We start from the raw sequence: 20,288 nt of genomic DNA, 5'->3' as shown, positions 1-20,288 counted from the left end.
CAGTCCCCACACGTCTGCTAGGAGCAGATTAACTCTTCCTTTTGCAGAAGTCAACCTTTATCCTGATGCTGTCACTTTTAACTGAGCTCTCAGCAGGAGTTAATAGCCTCATGCTCACCAAGCACCACTAGCTCCTCACTCTTTCGGGCCCACCAAAATTTTCAGTGTAGCCCAACGTTGCCACCAAGCCTATCACACACCATCGTGGGCCTCAAAATAATAAAACAAAGACAGATGAGAAAAATCATCCAAAGATTCATTATAACCAAAATACTTTTGTCTCTTTGATAGACCAATACATTCTTACTCGATCCATCACATATGCTTTCAGTGTTTTTCAATAGTGACCAACAAAGCTATCACACAGAACTGGATGGATCAGTGAAAAAATAGTATTTCCCTTGTTGAACTTACCTTAAGTTTACCTTAGTTAGAAGCACAAGCACTTTGATAAATAGATCGACATCTTAAATAAGCACTGGTGAAACTGGGTAAAGTGCTATTCTGTACTTTTCTGAAGGGTTATGCAACTTTAAGGCTACTTCTTAGGCAGAACTGTTCTCCAGATGAAAAGCTCTTGAGTAGCTGAATATTTTAGACTCTAACCTCAGATATTTTCTATGATCTGAAGGTTTCTTAGGAAGAAAAGTGAATCAAAGTCAGGACTGTACATTTCTTGCTGAATCTTAATGAGCAAACTTAGAATTCAGGAGCATGAAAAGGGTAGTCCCTGAAGCCCAGATGAAAGCAGCTTTGGTTTTAGAGAAGATTTTGATTAGATTTTCATACAGTGATTTAAAATTACTTGCACAGTGCAAAGAATATGCCAGGGTATAATGCAATATAATTGCCAGTGATGGCAGGCTAGCAAACTGAGTCACTGAACACTCAAATGCTTCAGGGAATTTAAGGCCAAGCTGAAGTAAACAATATACCTGCTTTAAATTATCATATAACTCTGAGCTGCAGAACACTTTGTGGCATAACTGTATAGGAGCAATTTGACTTTTTCCTCCTGCAAGCTGACAGCTTATGGCATCACACAGTGCATTCCCAGGGTATAACACAGAAAAGCTGCTTAGAGCTACTGAGGAAGAGGTTTTTTTAAAAGTTTCTGAACTTGTCTACAGGCATGCAATAGCTCAGCTATCATGGTGAAACAGCCCCTGAGCTCACTGGAGCATTTCGTTTACTAGGAATCAAAGCAGCTTTCCTGATCAGTGTAGTAAAGAATGGATAAATGAACAATATACCTGAGAATGTGCACTAGCCACTGAAAACGAACTGCTACAGAGCCAGGCAGTAATTCATGGGTGAAGCCTGACGTATGCGGACTATGCTCTGCACTAGAAAACTCCTGTCCTTCTATTATTTCATCTACTGCATGTCCATAAACAATCTGCACCATTTTTTATTTTTTCCTCGTCTGTCTGTATTATCACAATAGAATAGGATTGCTATGTTTTTGAAAGATCTACGCTTTTAATGACAATTTTGTCTCTGTAAACATGCAGACCAAATCCTGGATTTCTAATACACTTAAAATTTTATTCCAGTATTATACAGATCTACACAGTGGACAACAAAAATCACCCTTCAGATTGCTAGACCAGCTCAGCCAACTGCCTGGAGGATATCAAAAGAGTATAATTAATTTACATACACTAGAAATCCAGATTTCTACAGTATAAATTATTTTAAGGTGTACCTACGTGGCGGTAAGGTTCAGAAGAACTTAGAGGTGTTACATTTTCCAGTTTTACAGATACACTGCAGTACCAGTGTACCGTTGTTTCAGAACTTATGATGTTAAGTACTTGTTTAAACCTCACAATTTGATGTATTTTTTTTACTTTCAAACTCCAGTTATTAAAGAAGAAAAATATACTGGAGTTCTGAAAAATGACTTTTCTCAGGGAAAAGATGCTTATATTTAATTTAATCAGGGAACATTATAAGGAGATTATATTACTACGAAGACATTCTGAAAGATCACCTCCTTTGGATCAACAAAACCGAGCACTGTTGAAATTCAAAATTAGTATGTTTTTTGTTAACATCCAAACAGACTTCTTTAACTTAGCTATTCAATTGCTAAGGCCAAAAGAAACTGCTAGAGATCTTGGAAAGGTGAGACGGGTTTTTTTTCCCCTGTACTTAAATGAAATCATACACTACAACAACACTTACAAAATAGGTGTAAAGACCTACTGCTAACATTTACAAATACAGCTTCTGGATGAGTTTAACATGAGAAAAGCCCACCTTAAACTACTGCATTGTGAAGATCAATTGAGAAAATAACCAGTTTATAAGAAACCATGAATGTGTAACCATACAACCAAGGTAAATTGCCAATGTGTGGAATTAACAGTTAATGAATTCGTTAATTTAACGTATGAGTTAGCACACAGCCAGCTTCAAGTCCTGAAGCAGTTCCACTGAAAGCAGTCAGACTCCTATGGGTCATCAGTTAAACAGTTCACTAATAGACTAAATCAGGACTAAACTAGTTTGGTGAGTTGAATTCACAGCAATTCATCTTTCTTCTTCTTGGAGCTTGATATGGCTCCAAACTGTAAAGCACATTAACTGACAGCAAGCACAAATCTCCAAACTGTTTTTTTTTCTTCCCATTTTACTTCTCTTTTCTGTTGCAGGGTTAAGTAACGAGCTGAGCAAAGAAACAGTGACATACGTACTGTGTAACAAAGACTTACCAGGGAAAGATTTTCACATTTTCTCTTTCCCTAAAACGTTCAATAAGCTGGGTAACTTACAGAAAGCAGTTTTATATCACAATTAGAATTATCAACAGAAATGATGACTAACAGAAACTACAGTGGCTCTGCATGGTCCTAACAGAGTTGGTGTCACAGACTAGCACGGAGAACTAGGGGACTGCTATTTCTTCATCTCCAGGATTGCACTCCCTGGTCCTCGGTGTTTGGCACTGCATATGTTGCAGAACTGGACAGGAGATACCTAGAAATTAAAAAGAAAACAAGACTCTCTTAGAAGAAATGTAGCCACGTTAGAATCTGGGAAGATGAATGAAAAGGGCTAATGCCTTTCTCAACATTACTGTTCACAGACAGGCTGTTCCCTATCAACATATTAATGGATAGGTGTAGGAAGGTAATATAGAAGAACATAATAAAGCAGGCTGTTCTGGAGTCAGAGGGCAGTACATGTCATCACTCACTCCAACTATGTTACCACCATCCTCCAGGAGAGTAAGGGCAAATTTCTTCCACAACAAAAATGAAAAATACAGAGTCAAAAATATCACTGATTATCTTCATAAATAAAGAGGGTAAGTCACTTGGTCGGCTCCACTGACCACTGGATGTCTTAGTCACAGCTCTGTCTTTGGATAGTGCTCCACAGATTTCCAACAGCTGAGAATATGGCCTGAATACTGCCCATGTGATATCAAATATATGTTTATTGTTACTCCTGTGTTTAGCTCTGTGTGAAGCTTTATGCATGCATTACATTCCTATCAAGATGTCACGAGTAACCAAATATCAGTAACACAACTGATTACCTAAGGCCAAGAAATACTATAGCAGTGGAGAATTTGGCTCAGATATATGCAGGTACCTGTGTATTCATACGTACTATAGAATACATATAATGCAATATCCATGTCACATTTAAAAATCCCATCTGACAAGTTACCTGTCCCAGAAAACTGAGAACACTAGATAAATTTTAGATTATTTCTCAAATAATAAAATCTGTGGTAAATATTGTTTGGATAAATATTTACTAGTTGTTGAGCTTTCTCGTGCAAATGATCTAATTCATTAAGATTTTCATAACATATTTAAGTATACATGCTGTACCATATGGCTACAAGTACTTTGCTTGGTTACTTGCAGATTAAATGATTCACCAAAGTTATTTTTTCACTAGATGTTCAATTTCAGAGACAGATAGAGAATCAGAAAACCTTAAATTCCATTTTCTTTGCAATTTTGTTACCATTCTGATGCTTTCATTCCTAAATTCAAAATTGATTACATCCAGAAGTTACTTTTTTGGTTTGTTTTTACTGCAGGGGGAGGTGTGGGGGGTAAGGAATCATTTCCCTGATGACGAAAAACATGTTCTGAGCATCAAGAGGATTACAAAGATACTTAAATATTCACTCTGAAATTAGTGATTTTTTTTCTTCCAGGTCAGAATCACTTAATAGGGTTCCCTTGAGAAAATACCTTGATTATTGTCTTTAATTAAACATACTTAAAGTGAGAGCTGCAATGGAAAAGAATTAATAAAAAAATCAAACAGGTCGTATTCCCTGTATGTCTCAAAGCTGTATTCTATATTCAGATTGCAGAAAGTGATAAAATACTTCTCAAACAGCAGCGATTTCTTTCTAGATTGGATGAACTTTAGTTGCATTGGCCTAAACTCCCTTTCCTTAGTCACATACTACTATGGGGTATCATCACAAATAATTACTGTAATCATATTATAATTCCTGATAGACCCATGCCCTTCTCCACAGTTGACAAAAGGAAATAATTAGTCCTTTTATCTTTAGCAAAGGTGTCGAGAGATTAAGCTAGTTCCTTACTGTGTTAGATACCGGGAGGCACTCTTTATGAAACATGTGTCTGCAGTGGAACACCACCACGTTGAAGGACTTGGATGCATCTGGGAAAAAGAAAAGTAAATTCGTTACAAGAGGGCAAAGAAACAAATGATTCAGTGGCTACAGCAGTATATGTCTGCATTCTATTACACACGTCGAAACATCAAGTAACACCTCCCAAATTAATTTCCAAACTATTCTGGCTCATTCATATGGAGAGTGATGGTTTCAGGTAATGTGTCCCAGTGATGGAGTTACAAGACAATTCCATCCTGTGGCTTAAATGCTGTATATCTTTTCACCAGAATTTTTTCATGTCAGCATGTGCTATATGCTAAATTTGGGGAGGGAGAAGAGTAAACTACCACCAAATAATTCAGACATTTTGAAGAAAAGTTAGCAAAAAAATTCTTGCCTACACTGCACGGAGAATCAGAACATTAAGCAGCTCTAGCGCCTACACTGCACACCATGATCTTGAAATTTGGCAAGAAGCTGCCTAAGTGCACTATGTGCCTTTCCATTCCCACATGAATATTTAGCCCAATTAGAAGCCTACATACAACATCCACATAGCCAAAGAATAACCATCTCACTCATCAGCATCATCCGCATTAGATTCCTTGGCTCCCGCTCCCTCGACACACATACCTGAAGGCACTAGCACATTCAGCTCTGCCAATTTTTCTATCCCCATGCAACTGCTGCTGTCTGTACGCTGGTGCATGTGATCATAGTATATTGTTTTTATTTAAGTGAAAAATGGTAGAAACCAGATTAAAAAAAACCTGTAAGTGATTCTATTGGGCTACACATACTCGGCAAACAAAAAAAAAGGTCCATAGGTATACTGTCTTACATATTCTTGTTTAAAGATGCCATGATAGATGTTCTCCTAGTAAAACTATTTAAGACGCCCAACAACTATATTGATATTTCTGAACTATAGTTGCCTTGCAGAATGTACATCTTCAAAATAATATAATGAATTTCTAGTTTCAAAACTAACTGTAGAAGATGTTTTAAAACTACATTCTGTTATGAGTTGTTTCAAATATGACAGCAGTCACTGAAGCCAAGAGTTCTCCACCATTCAGACAAGAAGTATATTCCATGAAACTTTATAATCTACAAGTTCAGTCTAAATCTTTCACCAGAGTAGGACAAGATTTGGTGGCAACAGCTTAGTTTTGTGGTTCTAATAATCTTTGAGAATATGTATGTTGATGGAATTAAAAGTTGCCGTGCATTCCATGCATTTCAAAACAGAAAATAAGGAAGTCAAAGATGATTAAGAAAGAAAATCTGGGTTTACTGCAACAAAAAAAGTTCTAATTAGACTCCACTCCCACATCAGAATTCATAAGCAAGCTTTGCACAGGAGACTGAAATTTATACAGTGATTTCTAAGGGAGACTACTACACATTTCTACCAATAAAAGCAAAAAGCAGTTCCTCTAAAAAACAAACAAAAAAAAATTCACAACCTCCTTCTCTTCTAGAAAAGCATCCTACCTGAAGGAAGTATTGGAGACAGGCATGATTCGCAGATATTCTCCTCTGGAAAAACAAAACAAAACAAACTTATAACAGCTTTGTTAACAAACTCCATGTTTACTTTTTTATAAAGCAGGCATGAACACACCACTATTACAGAAATGGAGCTTGGTCTTAAAGTATTTACTTAAGATGCCTAACGGAGTCCATTAAAAATTGAAGAGCAATACTGAAGCAGCATTCTATTAACAGCATGAGAAATGTTTAGATCTTCCAATTCTGATGATGGCAAAGCTGCAGGAGTGAGGCTGTTTAGGATCAGTGCTGTAGAGGCAAAAGGCAAACTGAAAAAAAAAGAGCATAGGATAGGTGTGCCTGATATCTCTGCAGCATTTCATAGCAAGAAGCTCTGATCCTCTGTCCTTCTGTCAGCTTTTGCCTCTTGGTGTTACCACTCAGCAGGTGTGAATCACAGCGCTGCTCACATGCATCATTAGCACCTTGCAAAATCTTTTCAACTATTTCTGAAAACTATCTTGTAGCTTTTGCTGTGGTTGCAGATTATTATTATCTGACTATCCGTGTTGGTACTTCACCTTTATAGACAAACTGCAGGACACAATACACTACTGGCTATGCAGAGATTGATGAAGAGAAAAAGCTGCATGCTGGGTCTTGTAGTTTTTGAGATATGCGTAGTTCCTTTGCAAAGGGAAAGAACAAAACTACACTCTACAAATCAGGTACAATACTCAGGCTTCTGGGCAGCTTCCAAAGGGGACAGTCATGTGGCTTGGATCTATAAACCAAGGAGAAGACTTCAAAACCTTGAAAGTCACCACGTTGCCTCTGTACCCACCGTCTACTAGAACACCCTTCATCTGAGTTCGATGCATTTTCTTCAATAAAGAAAGAGAATCAGCAACAAGTATCTTTTTGCAACCTTCCCGCAGCAAGATCTGTTGGTGTAAAGAACACAAAATACAGCGGTTGTTGAATAGATGGGTACATCAAATGTCTTGGCAAGTCTCCACTGGGTTTCTGCTGCCAAAGAGAGTGCAAACAATGTTTAAGACTTTTCAAGCTGTTCTAAAGGAGGGAAAGGAGGAACCTCCTGTTACCACCACCTCTACCTAAAGGAAAAACTACAATATTAAAATAAAACCTCAAAAAAATAAAATCCTTTACAAATGTACTACTGTCATAAACTATGATCTTGAATTGAGCTTGTCTTAACAAAATACAATGGAGAGAGATTTTTACACTGCCCCTCACAATTAGTTTCCAAAGCATTTTAAAACTTCTTCTACCCGTATCTTTCCTGTCTTCTTCAGGAAAGGCATTTCATAATCATAAAACCTTAGTAAACACAGCAATTCAAAATTAATTTTGTTCAAACATATTTCCTTCTGAGGTATCATTTAGTAAGCAGTATTAAATGTCCATAAAACTAACCAAAGGTCCAGAGTTCTTTTTTCTTTAGCAAAAGTCTCAGCCCCCTTTCTACTTATTTAGTAAGCAGAGTGGCGCAGCGGAAGCGTGCTGGGCTGGCTATTAAACCTGTGGCAGATGCCCTCTGTTATCCCCCCCCCCCTCCCCCCAAAGGGAAAGGGAAAAGGGAGAGGGACTTCCGGGTTGGAAAGTTAAAACAGTTTTAATAAACTATAATAATAAAAAAGAGTATAATAATAATAATAGAAATAATCGAATACATACAAATATATATACAAAACCAAGACTGAGCTCCCCTGAAGTCAGCCACGTCACCACTGGCACTGCAGGGCAGGCTCCGGGAAGGCCCAGGCTGGGCCTAGCGATGGTCGAGAGCTGGATTCAGGGATGCACGGATCGGGATCGGGGCCAGCAGGAAAACAGATGGAGTCCTCCTTGGACACCGGCCATAGCAGAAAGAGAGCGAGACCCTCGTGATCCCCCCGCTTTATACTGAGAATGACGTGTATGGGATGGAATACCTTCGTTGGTCAATTTTGGGTCACCTGTCCTGTCCGCTCCCCCCTGCAGCTGCAACCCCCCTTCGGCTCTTCACTCATAAGCAGTGAGGAATTCAGCAGTGACCTTGGTTTCTCTAAGAACAAGTACAGCAAGCGCCTTTCTGCACAACATCCCTACCGGTGCCTCAGTGATAACTACAAACTTCGAGCGTTATCAGTCCTGGAAGCAGACACTGCCTGCAAAACATGCAGTTAGTTTCAGAAACTGCAGTTACTTAGAGGAGACTTAGCTGAAAGTAAAAATCACTGAAAGGAAAATTGGTCTGGTTTAGGCCAAACCAGGACATTAGTATTTTTCATTGCCTGACAATGTTGTGAAACACAAAAAGGAATCAAGGGCACCAAAATTATCCAGAGCCTTCTTTCACAGTACTTAATGAAGCAAGTATGAAAACATGACAAACCCAAATAAGTCTTGTGGAATTTTTCTTCCTCCTCTCAAATTGATGTTTGGAATTTGTTTTCCAAGACAACAATTCCTCTGAAAAGTGCTTTCAAAAGAGGCTCACAATCAATTTTAAGCTGAACAACCCTACCAAAAAAATGGTATAAAGAGGCAATGTCCATTCCTTTCTCCTGATTATTTGCATGACAGGAGACACTGGGCATTCTAAAATAGTCCAAGATACAGCTAATGCATATACCTAAAAAAGAAATATAATAATAGATTTTACAGCCAGGTGAACACTGTCCAAAACTCCATCTTCTCACATACACACTGTGAAGTAATAAGGACACACTGCCAAGAATGATACGCAGTTAAGACTGCAAATCTGAAATACATTAAAAAAAATAAAATTTAATAACACTAAGCGTTTCAAACTGTGCATGTCAGTGGGTAAATGACATTCTCCAGTATTAGACACACTGAGCTATAAAACATTTCAGAGCACCAGAAACTGAATGCAGCTCTACAAGACAAACACTTAGAAAATTAATCATTTTTATCTGTGATAGTCTCAGGAACTATCTGACTATATCTTTCCGCTTCCAACTTTATCCAAGGGCAACACAAAATGGTAAATTTTGTTTTAAATATAGAGAAATGTCATTAGCTTTGAAAAAATTACTAGAAACTTTTTGCAAGGACAATTGGATGAGACTATCTTTCAGAACAAGTGCTTGCCTGATTCAAAATATTCTCAATCAGCAAATTATATCCCAAATATAGGTAAATAACTTAGAGCTGATGAGGTCATGGCTATATACTGGAGTCTTTGCTAGCTGCACTTGGCATATGCAGATGACAAATCCCATGTTTAAGTAAAAGAAGCAAAGTAAGCATGCTAAATGAGAGGGGCAGAACTGCAATACAAAGGGAAAAAGGGAGCATGATTTACTATTTTCTACTTAACATACAGTGTGCCCATAGGAAAACTTCATTTAAAAAAAAGAAAAATAAAGAGGGAAACTGTACACATCATTAGGTCACTGGAAAACCTCAATACTATTTGTTGCCTTAAAAAACAGAAGTAACAGAAACATCTTACAAGACATATAAGACACATGCACTATCATCCCCCCCGTTATTTAAACTCCACTAAGATTTTTCCATACCACATTCAATGACAGTTTGTCAGACCTTATTTTGCTAGAAGTGGAATACAGTAGGCAGCTAGTGTTATGTAAAAGGAAAAGTCACCATGAAGAATGTAATATATCAAAGCTCAACGTAATAAATCTCAACACTTCTGCAGAAACAGATTTGAAGAGCTCAAAAATGAGATGGGTAATTTAAGAGCTATAGGACGACATGCAGGAGAGGGAATTTGGAGTTGAGACAGAGGGAGAAAGAATGCCTGAATTAACTTTATATTAAAATAAGGGAGAAGTAGATCATCGTGTGCCCTAAGACTAGGCTAAATGCATTAAAACTGGTATCAAGCATAAATCTAATGAAACCACTTTCTGGGGAGATAAAATAGGACTTAAAGAGGATGCTACCTATGTAACAAAAAGTCTTATGAAGCTGAACTTTTTTACCCTGTAAAAGCACATGATTCTAAGCACAAGCAGGACAGCATTGCACAGCCAGAGAAAGTTTTAGGCAGATATAATGCTTTTTACCAAATCAATAAAACTTCTGGAACCAAAACATTTATTGCAAAAAAGAATTCTAGTTCATTTTCTGACTATATTAGGGAAGATGCTACTGTATAATTAAAATCAGAAGCCATAAAAACTTTTATTTCATTAAAAAAGTCCTGATTTACAAATGCCTAATGTTATCTTTAAAGAAAAACACTGCAGTATGCAGTTAATTTGAAGGGTATACTCAAAGCACTGGGAATAAATTCAGGCCTTGATTCAGCTTAGCACTCAAACAAGTCCAAGTTTCTCAAGGCGAATCAACCAAATGCTTCCAAACTGTGTCGCAACCACAATTAAAAGCACACCAAACCTTAACCAAAAGGCAGCTGTCCCTCTGTGCAAGCTGCCACCTGTCCCCTAGTGCCCTCAAGGCGTCTGAACAGCAGCTTATTCATGTTCAGAAGCAACACTCAACATTTTTTTCCAGATGCTGTTCCAAGCAGCGTTCATTAGATTATCATCAGGGTCTATTAGTTCACAGCCTCTGTTATGAACACGTGGACCTGAATGCTATGAATGGATGAACCGCTACATCCATCAGAGTTACTGCAGGTTCAATCAAAGTTTAAACTAATAAGTCAATGTTTGAGTAAAATGGCTAATCCACAGAACCTAGAGGTAGTGCAAATTGCTTTTATATTGTAAAGCTAGGGAAAACAAATCTTAAGAATGCCAAAATCTTTTGAAGTTGTCTTCTAACAATTGTCATACAAAGGTTGAGAAATTAGGTGTTTCTTTCTGAAATGAGGGAGGTATTTAAAACTCTTCCAACAACACAAGCATTTCTGAAATTTCACTCAGGTATAGATGAAAGCTGAAAAGACACCTATTTTATACATTTGGAAAGCATAACAGGCTTGTAACTAACTCACAAGTGCACAAATAAGGGGATTTTTCTATCAGCCTTCACTGTGGTACAATGCTTTAGAAACCTGGATCATAATAACAGGACTTATTTTTAAAAAGGCTCCTGTATTTCTCATTCATAAGTTAAGACCACTGCGTAGTCAGATACCAGAGACTTAAACGTGTGTGAACCATTTCATATTTTTTTTCAATTTAATTTTCAGGGAACTGAACATAAAAGGCAAATACAAAGTTCAAGGGTACATTTGAGAAAGAAGGTCTTTGTTAAGATCAAACCATCGTACCAACCGATGAGTTTCAGTCCAAAGAAGTTGTATGAAAACAACATCAGTAGCACTGGTTTTACTGAAAAAAATAATAGTTTGAATTTATATTTTGCATAGCAATACTAGTAAATGCCGATTTTGCTACAGTTGTCAAATAAGAGCATTACTGCCCTAACTGTGTTGGCTAAGGGAGCTTTTAAAAATAATTGCACTGGTAAATTGCTAATGGGAACAGAGGTTCTGTATGAGTCTCAGAAAAGCAATGTCTATGGGTGGAAACTGAATTAATGTTACACTGACAACAACTTTTCAACTGTACAGAGATAAAGTTGAGCTTCGATTCTGTGTCTTTGAACACTTTTAAATGCAAGAGGTAAGGAGGAAAATTATTAAACTTTTGTCAGGGTATCAATATGACTTACCTCAATTTGGTTAGCTTGCCATAGCTTTGAATGGCATTTCATTATGTTGAGAATGTTGACTGGAGAGTGGTAATTTATTTGCCATTAAATAAAAAATGTGCTAGGAATGTGTAATTTCTAATAAATAAGCAGGTTCCTCCTTAAGACAACACATCTTCAGGCGTTTATAAATTCAAAGGAAGTAGTCTGTGGTGCATTTTACCGATAAATTTATGGCACCAAATAACTAGGTTTCGGGAGTTAGATATAAAATATAATAAAAAAGTTTTAGAGTACACTTTACTTGATAAATACTGCTGTTAAAATTCAGACAACTATAACTTTGTCTTTGTTGTTTATGTCTTCATAACTTTGTTGTCTATGATTGTTACTGCATATAAACACTAAAATCAGTATTATTTCAGCAGTAAAAAAACCTTCATCACTACAATAAATCAGTGTCACTCAATTATCTACTATGGTTTTAATAAATTAAGTCAGATGATGACAAAGAGAAAACATTATAATAAATGATCCTCAGGAGGGAAAAAACAAACAAACAAAAATAATCCTTTGGAGTTTTAATCCTTATTCAGAAAACCACGTAAACGAGTACTTAAATCTTTTCCTGTTTAGCAAAATACTTAAGTATATGCCCAGCTTTAACTTCATGACAGAACTGCATTTCCTGAAGTCGGAAGATAAAAATGGGTTTTCTTGAAGAATAATGAGGCAACTGAATAGATCCCTACTCATAAAGCAGAGCTGTAACACCAGAGCAAAATTAAACTAGTAGTACTTAATTGAAGTTGTAGCTTCAGAACGAAGTCTCATGGGATCTACGTTTTATTTTCACCCAATAGAATACCTAACCCTATCTTAGTGCCATGCTTGGTTGGTTGGTAGTGAACAGATATTAACTCCTTTTCAAAGGTATAAGTTAACCACATTACTTTAGAGCTGAGGTGAGCTTAGAGTAGCACGTACAACAGTTGCAGTGGTTCATCTAATGGGTGGTAATTTGCTAAAGTGAAGGAATCTGTCTGCAATATGCCAACATCAATAAAAATTTAAATTACTCAGGGAAGATCCCAGATTAAAAAAAAATTACAACAAATTTTGTTGCATTAGTAGACTTCCTTCTTGGATTCTCTAACGCACACAGTAAGCCACACACGGCATGCTTTGGCAGCCACTCAATTTGATTCACTTGGTTTTGCTGGGATGTAAAGAACTGTTTTCAAAAAGACAGAGTCTGTCAAAGGCACTGCTTTTAGCTCCTACCCATATTTCAAATCACATCTATTGTAAAGTTTACTGCTATGGAATTTTAAGAGCATAATAGGAAATTTGCATCCACTCACATAAGCATAAAACAATCTTATTAGGGCTTGCAAAAGGAGACCACAATTAAATAATACAATGGCACATCTGTAATACCTTTTGGGGAGGCAGTGTTATGAAAAAATCCGCACAGGTTGTGTTTTAGGTAGTAGCAAGCCAAGCAACAGGTTCTAACAGGTTCTAACCTGTGTGCCTCCTTTGTGGGTCTTGGCACAAGATCTTCTTTTTTTGCCTTTGAAAATGGGAACAATAAAACTTAAGTGCACACAGAGTTCAAGATCCGAAGAGATGAAATTACAGAAAGTTCTAGCCAACAAAATTTGGATGGCTGTATGAGTTCAAAGTATCTGGCACGCTAGGTGATACAAATCAGGAAGTTTTTACCAAAATCCAGAGAGCTGTGCCATGCTAGAACAGAGGACATGGACTTCTCACCATGAACCTACACAACACGATGTGAAGGTGTGACCAGGCGTCATACAAACACACCAAAGCTAGCTTCAAAACAGCTAATGAGGCAGCAGTAATGATGAAACTAGGGCAGAACTGCCCTCAGCAATGAGAGGCCGCTTACACATTTACTTGAAGTCCCAGCCATGTCCTGAGGCATATGCTGAATGAGGAAACAGTCCTGCTACAAAAAGTTGAGCTTGCCAATGTAAGGCTGCTTAGGTGAGCGTGCAAGAGCTGCGATCACATCTCTCAACTTCAGTGTAGACGCACCATCTGTTCATAAATGGTGCACTTTACATTGCCTGTAACACTTCAGGAACAGCCTTATTTTAAGTTATAGCTTACATTTCTCTAAAGAAAAATAGTCTTTTTTTTTTTGACTATATTGTTTTGCTATCGTACAAGCAAGCCAAGTGCAAATTATATTAAGCTCCCCTAATTTCTATTATTCCTACGAGATCTAAATTTTAGCCCTAGAGCTATCCAAATCTACTTCAAAACGAATTAATTTGAAATCCATGAAGCATTTCAATGCTAACAGCAAATAATTTTAGATATCACTCTGAAGGTTAAATATATCCTTTTAATCCCAAAGTAATTTTGCTAAAAGGTATTTGAAGACAAAATGATTCTTCCCTCACAAACTATGCCATCAGCTTTGTCTGAAGCCACGCAACACACTTTGCATACGTGTAAAGCCGCAGCTCTGTCTGCAGACACACCAAAAATGACATTTTGATTGCAACAGAATGCAGAAACGGGAGGATCAGCAGTGCAAGCAGCAGGGTACTGACAGCAGCAAGATTAACATGCAACTGTTTAAATGCAGCATGCTATTTAGCTAGTATCATTTTGGAAGGATATTATTAGTATCTCATGAAGTCAACTAAAAACTGGAAGTAATGCTACAACATGCATTATATGCAAACATGTATCTGTTTATCTGGGGTAGCTCCTTGCACATAACGAGTGTCAGGAGAACAAAACATGTAAAATGCTTCTTTGAAATAATGAAAGTCATAACCTAAAGCCCATATGATAAAATAATGGAAAAGCCCTGGAAAGGCTTAAACCCTGCCTTTTTAAAAGGCCTTCTGACATCACTCAGAGCTCTAGCAGATATAGGCTTTATTTGGCCTGGTAAGAGACCATGACCTTACTGAAAACCATCAGGCCCATCTACCTGCTAGAGATGTCAAAAGACTAATAGCAGATGGGAAACAAATGTTTATGAGGTTCAGAAAATTGGAGTTTCAGCTGCTCACTGGGCTATGTTTTCTTGGACTCCACATAGCCACACTAGAAGCATTCAAACTGCTCTACATCCTTACGTCTCTCAGTAGAAAGATGCAGAGCAGCGTCACAGAAAACTCAAGTTTGGGCCTCCTTTGATAGCAGGGAGGTTTAAAATATGCAGTGCAACCTCCTCTGTTGTTACTTTCAGGAACACTGAAGGGGACACTTCTTGTAAGTTCTTACAAATACACATCAGAAACCAGTCATATAGGGAACTGCACATATCTGTATAATTATACTGGGATAAGAACTCCCATAATCCAATGAGTAGTCCTTTTTTTTTTTTTTAAATGCATAGACTTCAACACATTCTGCACAACAGACATGAATTTGATTTTAAAAGTTCATCTTCCTTTAGTTAGTATGACACTTAACATACGGCTCTATACCTGGTGAATGTTTTAGTGAGTGTGGGTTGTGTTCTGCCTCCTCATATATGAAACAGAATGAAAAGTACTGGTCATGGGACTTTCAATATTGGACAGTCGAGCCATATAAAATAGTCTGAATCACCCAAGATCCTTACAGTTCTACTTACCATCAGGCTTATGACAGCATGGGAGGGACTTAGAAGTGCTAGAAGCCATCAATAGAAGACACTATTGATCTTGGCAAATTTCTACCCTTTTTGTCATAGTTTTGTACCAACCCACAGTGTCAACGACAGGTATCTGAACAAAATGAACAAACCTTCATGGCAGCCATTTCTCGTGCTATTCAGTAGCAAAGCGGTTTTGCTGTCTCTCTGAAAATGATTATCACAGGAAGAATGCAACATTTACCTGCAAGTTATAGTCCTGAAGAATTTTCACCAGTGAGTCTCTCAAATTAGGAATCTCCATGCCTTCCTTAATGCGGTGGATCAAAAGAATGGGATCCACGTGGGTTCCAATATTGTTCAACAAACCAGTAATAAAAGCTGTGAAACCAAGAGGCAGAGGAATTAAGAAAAAAATCCAGCAAAACACCTGATTAAAGGATGCTCTGGTGACAGGCTACAGGCTTTGGCTGATTCTATGACAATTCTCCACTAAGAGAAAACACTAAGCCTCTTTCATATAGCCTTCATGTGTTTGTTGCAGCTGTACTTACTCAGCTACAGGCCTTTGTGTAAGAGAGGAAGATATAGTCTGGCAATTCACAGAACTTCTAGGGTATGCAGAAGAGGGGTAACAGAGTATCCAGCACAAAGCCACAAGTAAATAATGGATTTCAATTTAATAAAAAGGGCACTCAAGAAAACAGAGCCAGAAAATTAACTACATTATGTAACTATTCTGTTTCCAGTTCCAGGATTTCAAAACAAATTTTCAAACTCTTAACCTAACGAACACATTTCTAAACATTGGTGAGAGTGACACAAAAGAAGTCTTTTGCTTTTTGAATTGCACCTGGCTAAACGAAACACTAGAATGATGAACCTCAAGGCTGTGTTTTTTCTTCAGCCCCCAAAACTGAGGAATATCACTGGAGTTGCTCCGCATATGGGCAGATGGAACTGAAAGAATTCTATATCCTTTGAATGCCTTTTGTTCTAAAGATGTCGCTGACTGTAGCATCGCTTTTAATGATGAACTGCATTTAAGTATGGGTAACTTGAGAATGCCATTCTTCTGAAGCAGTAACAGATTTCGGTTGCTTCTTCCTGTTAGAATTAGTGGCCAAGAGATTAAAAGATATGTATTCTGACACTAATTCTACAAGACATTCAGTCCTTTGGAAAAGAGATCCCAAGAGAGACTTTAAAGCCTTGATTTAAAGCTCCAGAAGAAGTTGCAAAACTAATGGAGTAGATAGTTAAAATAATTCTTTATTTTCTCAGTCATATGAACTCCTCTCAATCTGCCTCTTGAACAAAACTGATGTTGCTTATGAGATTCAAACAGTTTCTGATTCCATCTAAACTTTAAACCTGAGTAGCTATTCATATAACGGATGAAAGGCAAAATGCACTCATTATTACATATCTTACCTTTGTACCACAGAAACAAACCAAATTAGTTATTCTGCTGAGGGGCAGAAAGGTGTAGGTTCTTCATTTTCAGAATTTCAAAGGGAAGCAGCTGCAATAAACACACTACACAACATCCTCATCAAGCCTGCACACTCTGTTTTGAGACTGTCTAAAATAAAGCCTTATTCTGCCACATTAAAAGCACCATTCTCCCCTTAATTTGTCATTAAGGACATAACTATGCAGAGCTTAGTCAAATGTTAAATCCCTAAGTACTCATTCTGCAGCATGCCCACATGCTGCCTTACTGGAAGTTTTTATGCACAGTAGGACAGCTATGTTGTGCTCCACAAACCAGAACACCTCCCTGGCCATCCATAAACACTTTCTCTAACCTGCAGGTGGATAATTTAATCCTTTAATTGCAATAGCATTCCTCAAAAAAAAAAACCAAACCCACATGCAAGGCGTCTGGGAAACTATCCCACTTACGTGGTTTGTCGATAGAATATAAAATGAGGTCTTCCCAAAGTTCTGCGTCATCTTGTTCCTTGGCAAATTCAATAGCTTTATCTACATCCTGCAATTCTTCCATTATCATCTTCAAGGCACTGCGGCTATTACCCATTCTGCCTAGAAGGAGAAAATAAGTAGAGATTATAAATCCTAAATGCCTATCAATGCTCAGTGCTTTAAGAAGCTCTTTCAATATGAATTTTATAAGCGTAAAGTTGCCTCAGACTAATCCAACTAAGACCAAATCTAATCTAATCTGATGTAGGAATGCAAATCCCAGAGCAATCAGTATAACCTGAACAAGTGCTTGGGGCACTTTGCTGGAGTGCGATCTGGAGCCTTTCTTAAGCACTTGCTGGGTCATATTAGGGGTTCTGAACTGCAGCAACGTGTAAGGTAAAGGGGAGCATGTGTATGTGTATGCATGTAAACTATGACATAAAATACCCCCTTTAAGAGCCTGCATGGACACTCTTAATTTGCAGTAAGTATAGCACAGTTTACATCCATGGAAAATTAGAAGAGGAAGAAATAGTAGAAACACTGAACTATTCTTTAAGTAAACCTATGAGTAAATCCTACTCTGCTGTCAAGTGGTCCACAAAACATTTTTCTTACTAAAAAAAAGACTGATAAAAAATGCTTTCCATTTTGTTTATAACTAATACATAAACATACATAAAAATCTTAGTCTTACAATGCCTCCTGTTCAGAGGTAAATTCCTTGGCCTGCCGGGGGAGTTAATTTACAATTAATTTTATTAAGGAAAAAAAAGAAACAGGCAACATAAGCAAATCTTCCACCTCAGCAAAAGATAATATTAAGCTTCTGAGATGTATACAGAATAAAACACTGTTTTATTTCACCCATCTCTTCAAACTAACTGACAGTACTACTCTTGTCTTGGAGATTGTCTCAAAAAACCCCCCCGCCCCAACCTGTTCCCCATAGCCCCCCAAGACCTTCAAAACCCCAGAAAAACACTGAATCAGAAATGCAATAACATAATATATGGAGTTAAGACATCATATGAATACTTCAGTGCTTTGTTTTATTTTCTAAATCATGTTATTTGGTCCTACTGCCTGTATACCAACTTCGCCTCTGGAAAAGCGTGTGAAACAATATTAGATAATACAACATATATTTTCACAGCATAAACTTTGACAAGTTTAAAAGCATGTTGTAAGTTGTTGCACTGAGTGTTACTTACTCAGAAGATAGACTGTCTCTTCTACAAAGTTCCTCTGTTGGCAGATCTCAAGAGCCTTGAATTAAGGGAAGGGAGGAGGGAAAGAGAATACAGGGAACCATGTAACATGATACTTTATTGATCACAAATGCTTCAAGAGGCTTAAAGATACTTTTCCATGAAGTTGCATTACTCATTTTGACAGGAATACATCTCCCTTAATATGCACTGTCAGGTCCTCTGGCATTAATTAAAAGGAGAAACCCATGGCATTTTTTTTATTTTTCTAAAAGATTAAATAAATCTGGGGACAGAGCAGGTATTTCAGTCTGGACTATGCCAGTCTCTACCTTTAAATCTACTGGCAACTTCTTTCTTCAGGTTCCAAAAGTTGGTTAATCCAAAAGCAATCAGGTTATCCTGCTGTTAAGACTTGCTTCCCGTGGGTGGACTTATGAAGTCTCTAGTGATGGAGGTCTACTTGACATTCATTCATAATACAAGCCAGTAGATCTCCTCAGGGTAACCAGAATGGTTTTGGGAGGCAGAGAGTGCCCTCCAAACTTTGTACCAGTGACCTCCAAGAAGACAATACAAAAATAATCCAACCCAAGTATGAAAGAATAAGGAGGAAGCATTTCTTGTAAGTTTGGTTTAAAGACCTGAGGGCTAAATACCATAAGCAGTTACTGAATCTGTCTGTAGCTGACAAACACTGAGCACAATTACCAAAATTACCAAACTGATTGCCAACAAGTTTTTAGTAACAGAAAACTGGCAGGGCTGGTAAGCCATAACCAATGCCAGGTCTGTTTCCAATTTGCAAGCAGAAAGCAAACTCAAGATTCATGGCATTCCTGTGAAGACAACTGTTCACCAATAAAGACTGGAAATCAAAACTATAAATGCATAAGATACAGCTACAGCTAAAGATGTAGGTAGGAATTAACTTTTCCTTCCATTCTCAAATTATTTCACATGGGTTACTATGAAGATTAGAGATATGGACAATGAATTTTGGGATAGGAGTAAGTGAATTACCAACCAGATACTTCAAGGGAACGAAGGTATGAATAATACTAATAAGTTATAAACACAGTTGACAGCCTTTTTTCTCTCCACTTAGAACTTAAACTACAAAGTACCAGGTATTCAGTATTTCTGGATGCTGCACGTTTATTGACTGTCATGCTCCCTCTGGAGGAAAACAGGGAACATTCATACTTCTCTTTCAGTTCACTTTATAAAACATTTCCTAAACTGCACTTGAATAAAAGTGGTTTACTTTTCAAAAATAAGAATTATTTCTTCCTACTGGGTATATAATTCCGTTAAAGCAATAATAAGCGTGAATTTGTTCAAATATCATGTTTTTTTGCAATTTATACACTGCACTGGAATCTGTTTAACAGGAACTGAAAAGTATCAGTAACTGGGAGATTCTTGGTCCCCTTTTTATTTCCTTAGTATAAAGATCTGTATGTTGCAAAAAGTGTTACTATATGATATGTATGGTAAGAAGTGTAATTACAGAATTAGCAGTGACAGTAAATTCAACTAAGTTTTATACAGTGTTGGTATCTTTCCTCTCTTCCTTAACTTCTCACTGAAACATATTAACATTTTAACAGAAGGTTAGAATGACACTTTTCCTACCATCCTTTTCTCTCACTTTGGTGATTATTGCACCACACCTTCCAAAGGTTCACGGGTCTCTGACATATTCTTGCACCCAGCCCATAACTTCAGCAAAGCAGTGCCAGCAATGTGCTTGCATCGTTTACAGACAGCA

At 37.5% G+C, this 20,288-nt stretch overlaps 1 protein-coding gene across 3 annotated transcripts in view; it reads right to left on the bottom strand.

Annotated features, from left to right (window-relative positions):
* Nucleotides 1-1,527: 1,527 nt before the first annotated feature.
* Nucleotides 1,528-20,288, bottom strand: part of VPS41 (VPS41 subunit of HOPS complex) — a 113,126-nt gene continuing 94,365 nt past the window's right edge. For all 3 annotated transcript variants that reach the window (XM_068405220.1, XM_068405222.1, XM_068405221.1), the window contains 7 exons: nucleotides 18,518-18,572; nucleotides 17,280-17,420; nucleotides 15,616-15,752; nucleotides 6,963-7,062; nucleotides 6,122-6,166; nucleotides 4,589-4,668; nucleotides 1,528-2,985 (listed from right to left, as the gene is read on the bottom strand). In XM_068405220.1, coding sequence (XP_068261321.1) covers nucleotides 2,905-2,985; nucleotides 4,589-4,668; nucleotides 6,122-6,166; nucleotides 6,963-7,062; nucleotides 15,616-15,752; nucleotides 17,280-17,420; nucleotides 18,518-18,572 — 639 coding nt within the window. In that variant the 3' untranslated portion in view covers nucleotides 1,528-2,904. The remainder of the gene's footprint in view (nucleotides 2,986-4,588; nucleotides 4,669-6,121; nucleotides 6,167-6,962; nucleotides 7,063-15,615; nucleotides 15,753-17,279; nucleotides 17,421-18,517; nucleotides 18,573-20,288) is intronic.

Source organism: Nyctibius grandis, chromosome 7 (assembly GCF_013368605.1).
Source record: "Nyctibius grandis isolate bNycGra1 chromosome 7, bNycGra1.pri, whole genome shotgun sequence".
Taxonomy (NCBI): Eukaryota; Metazoa; Chordata; class Aves; order Nyctibiiformes; family Nyctibiidae; genus Nyctibius; species Nyctibius grandis.
Note: the sequence above shows the minus strand (reverse complement) of the source record. Positions and strands in the feature narration are given on the sequence as shown.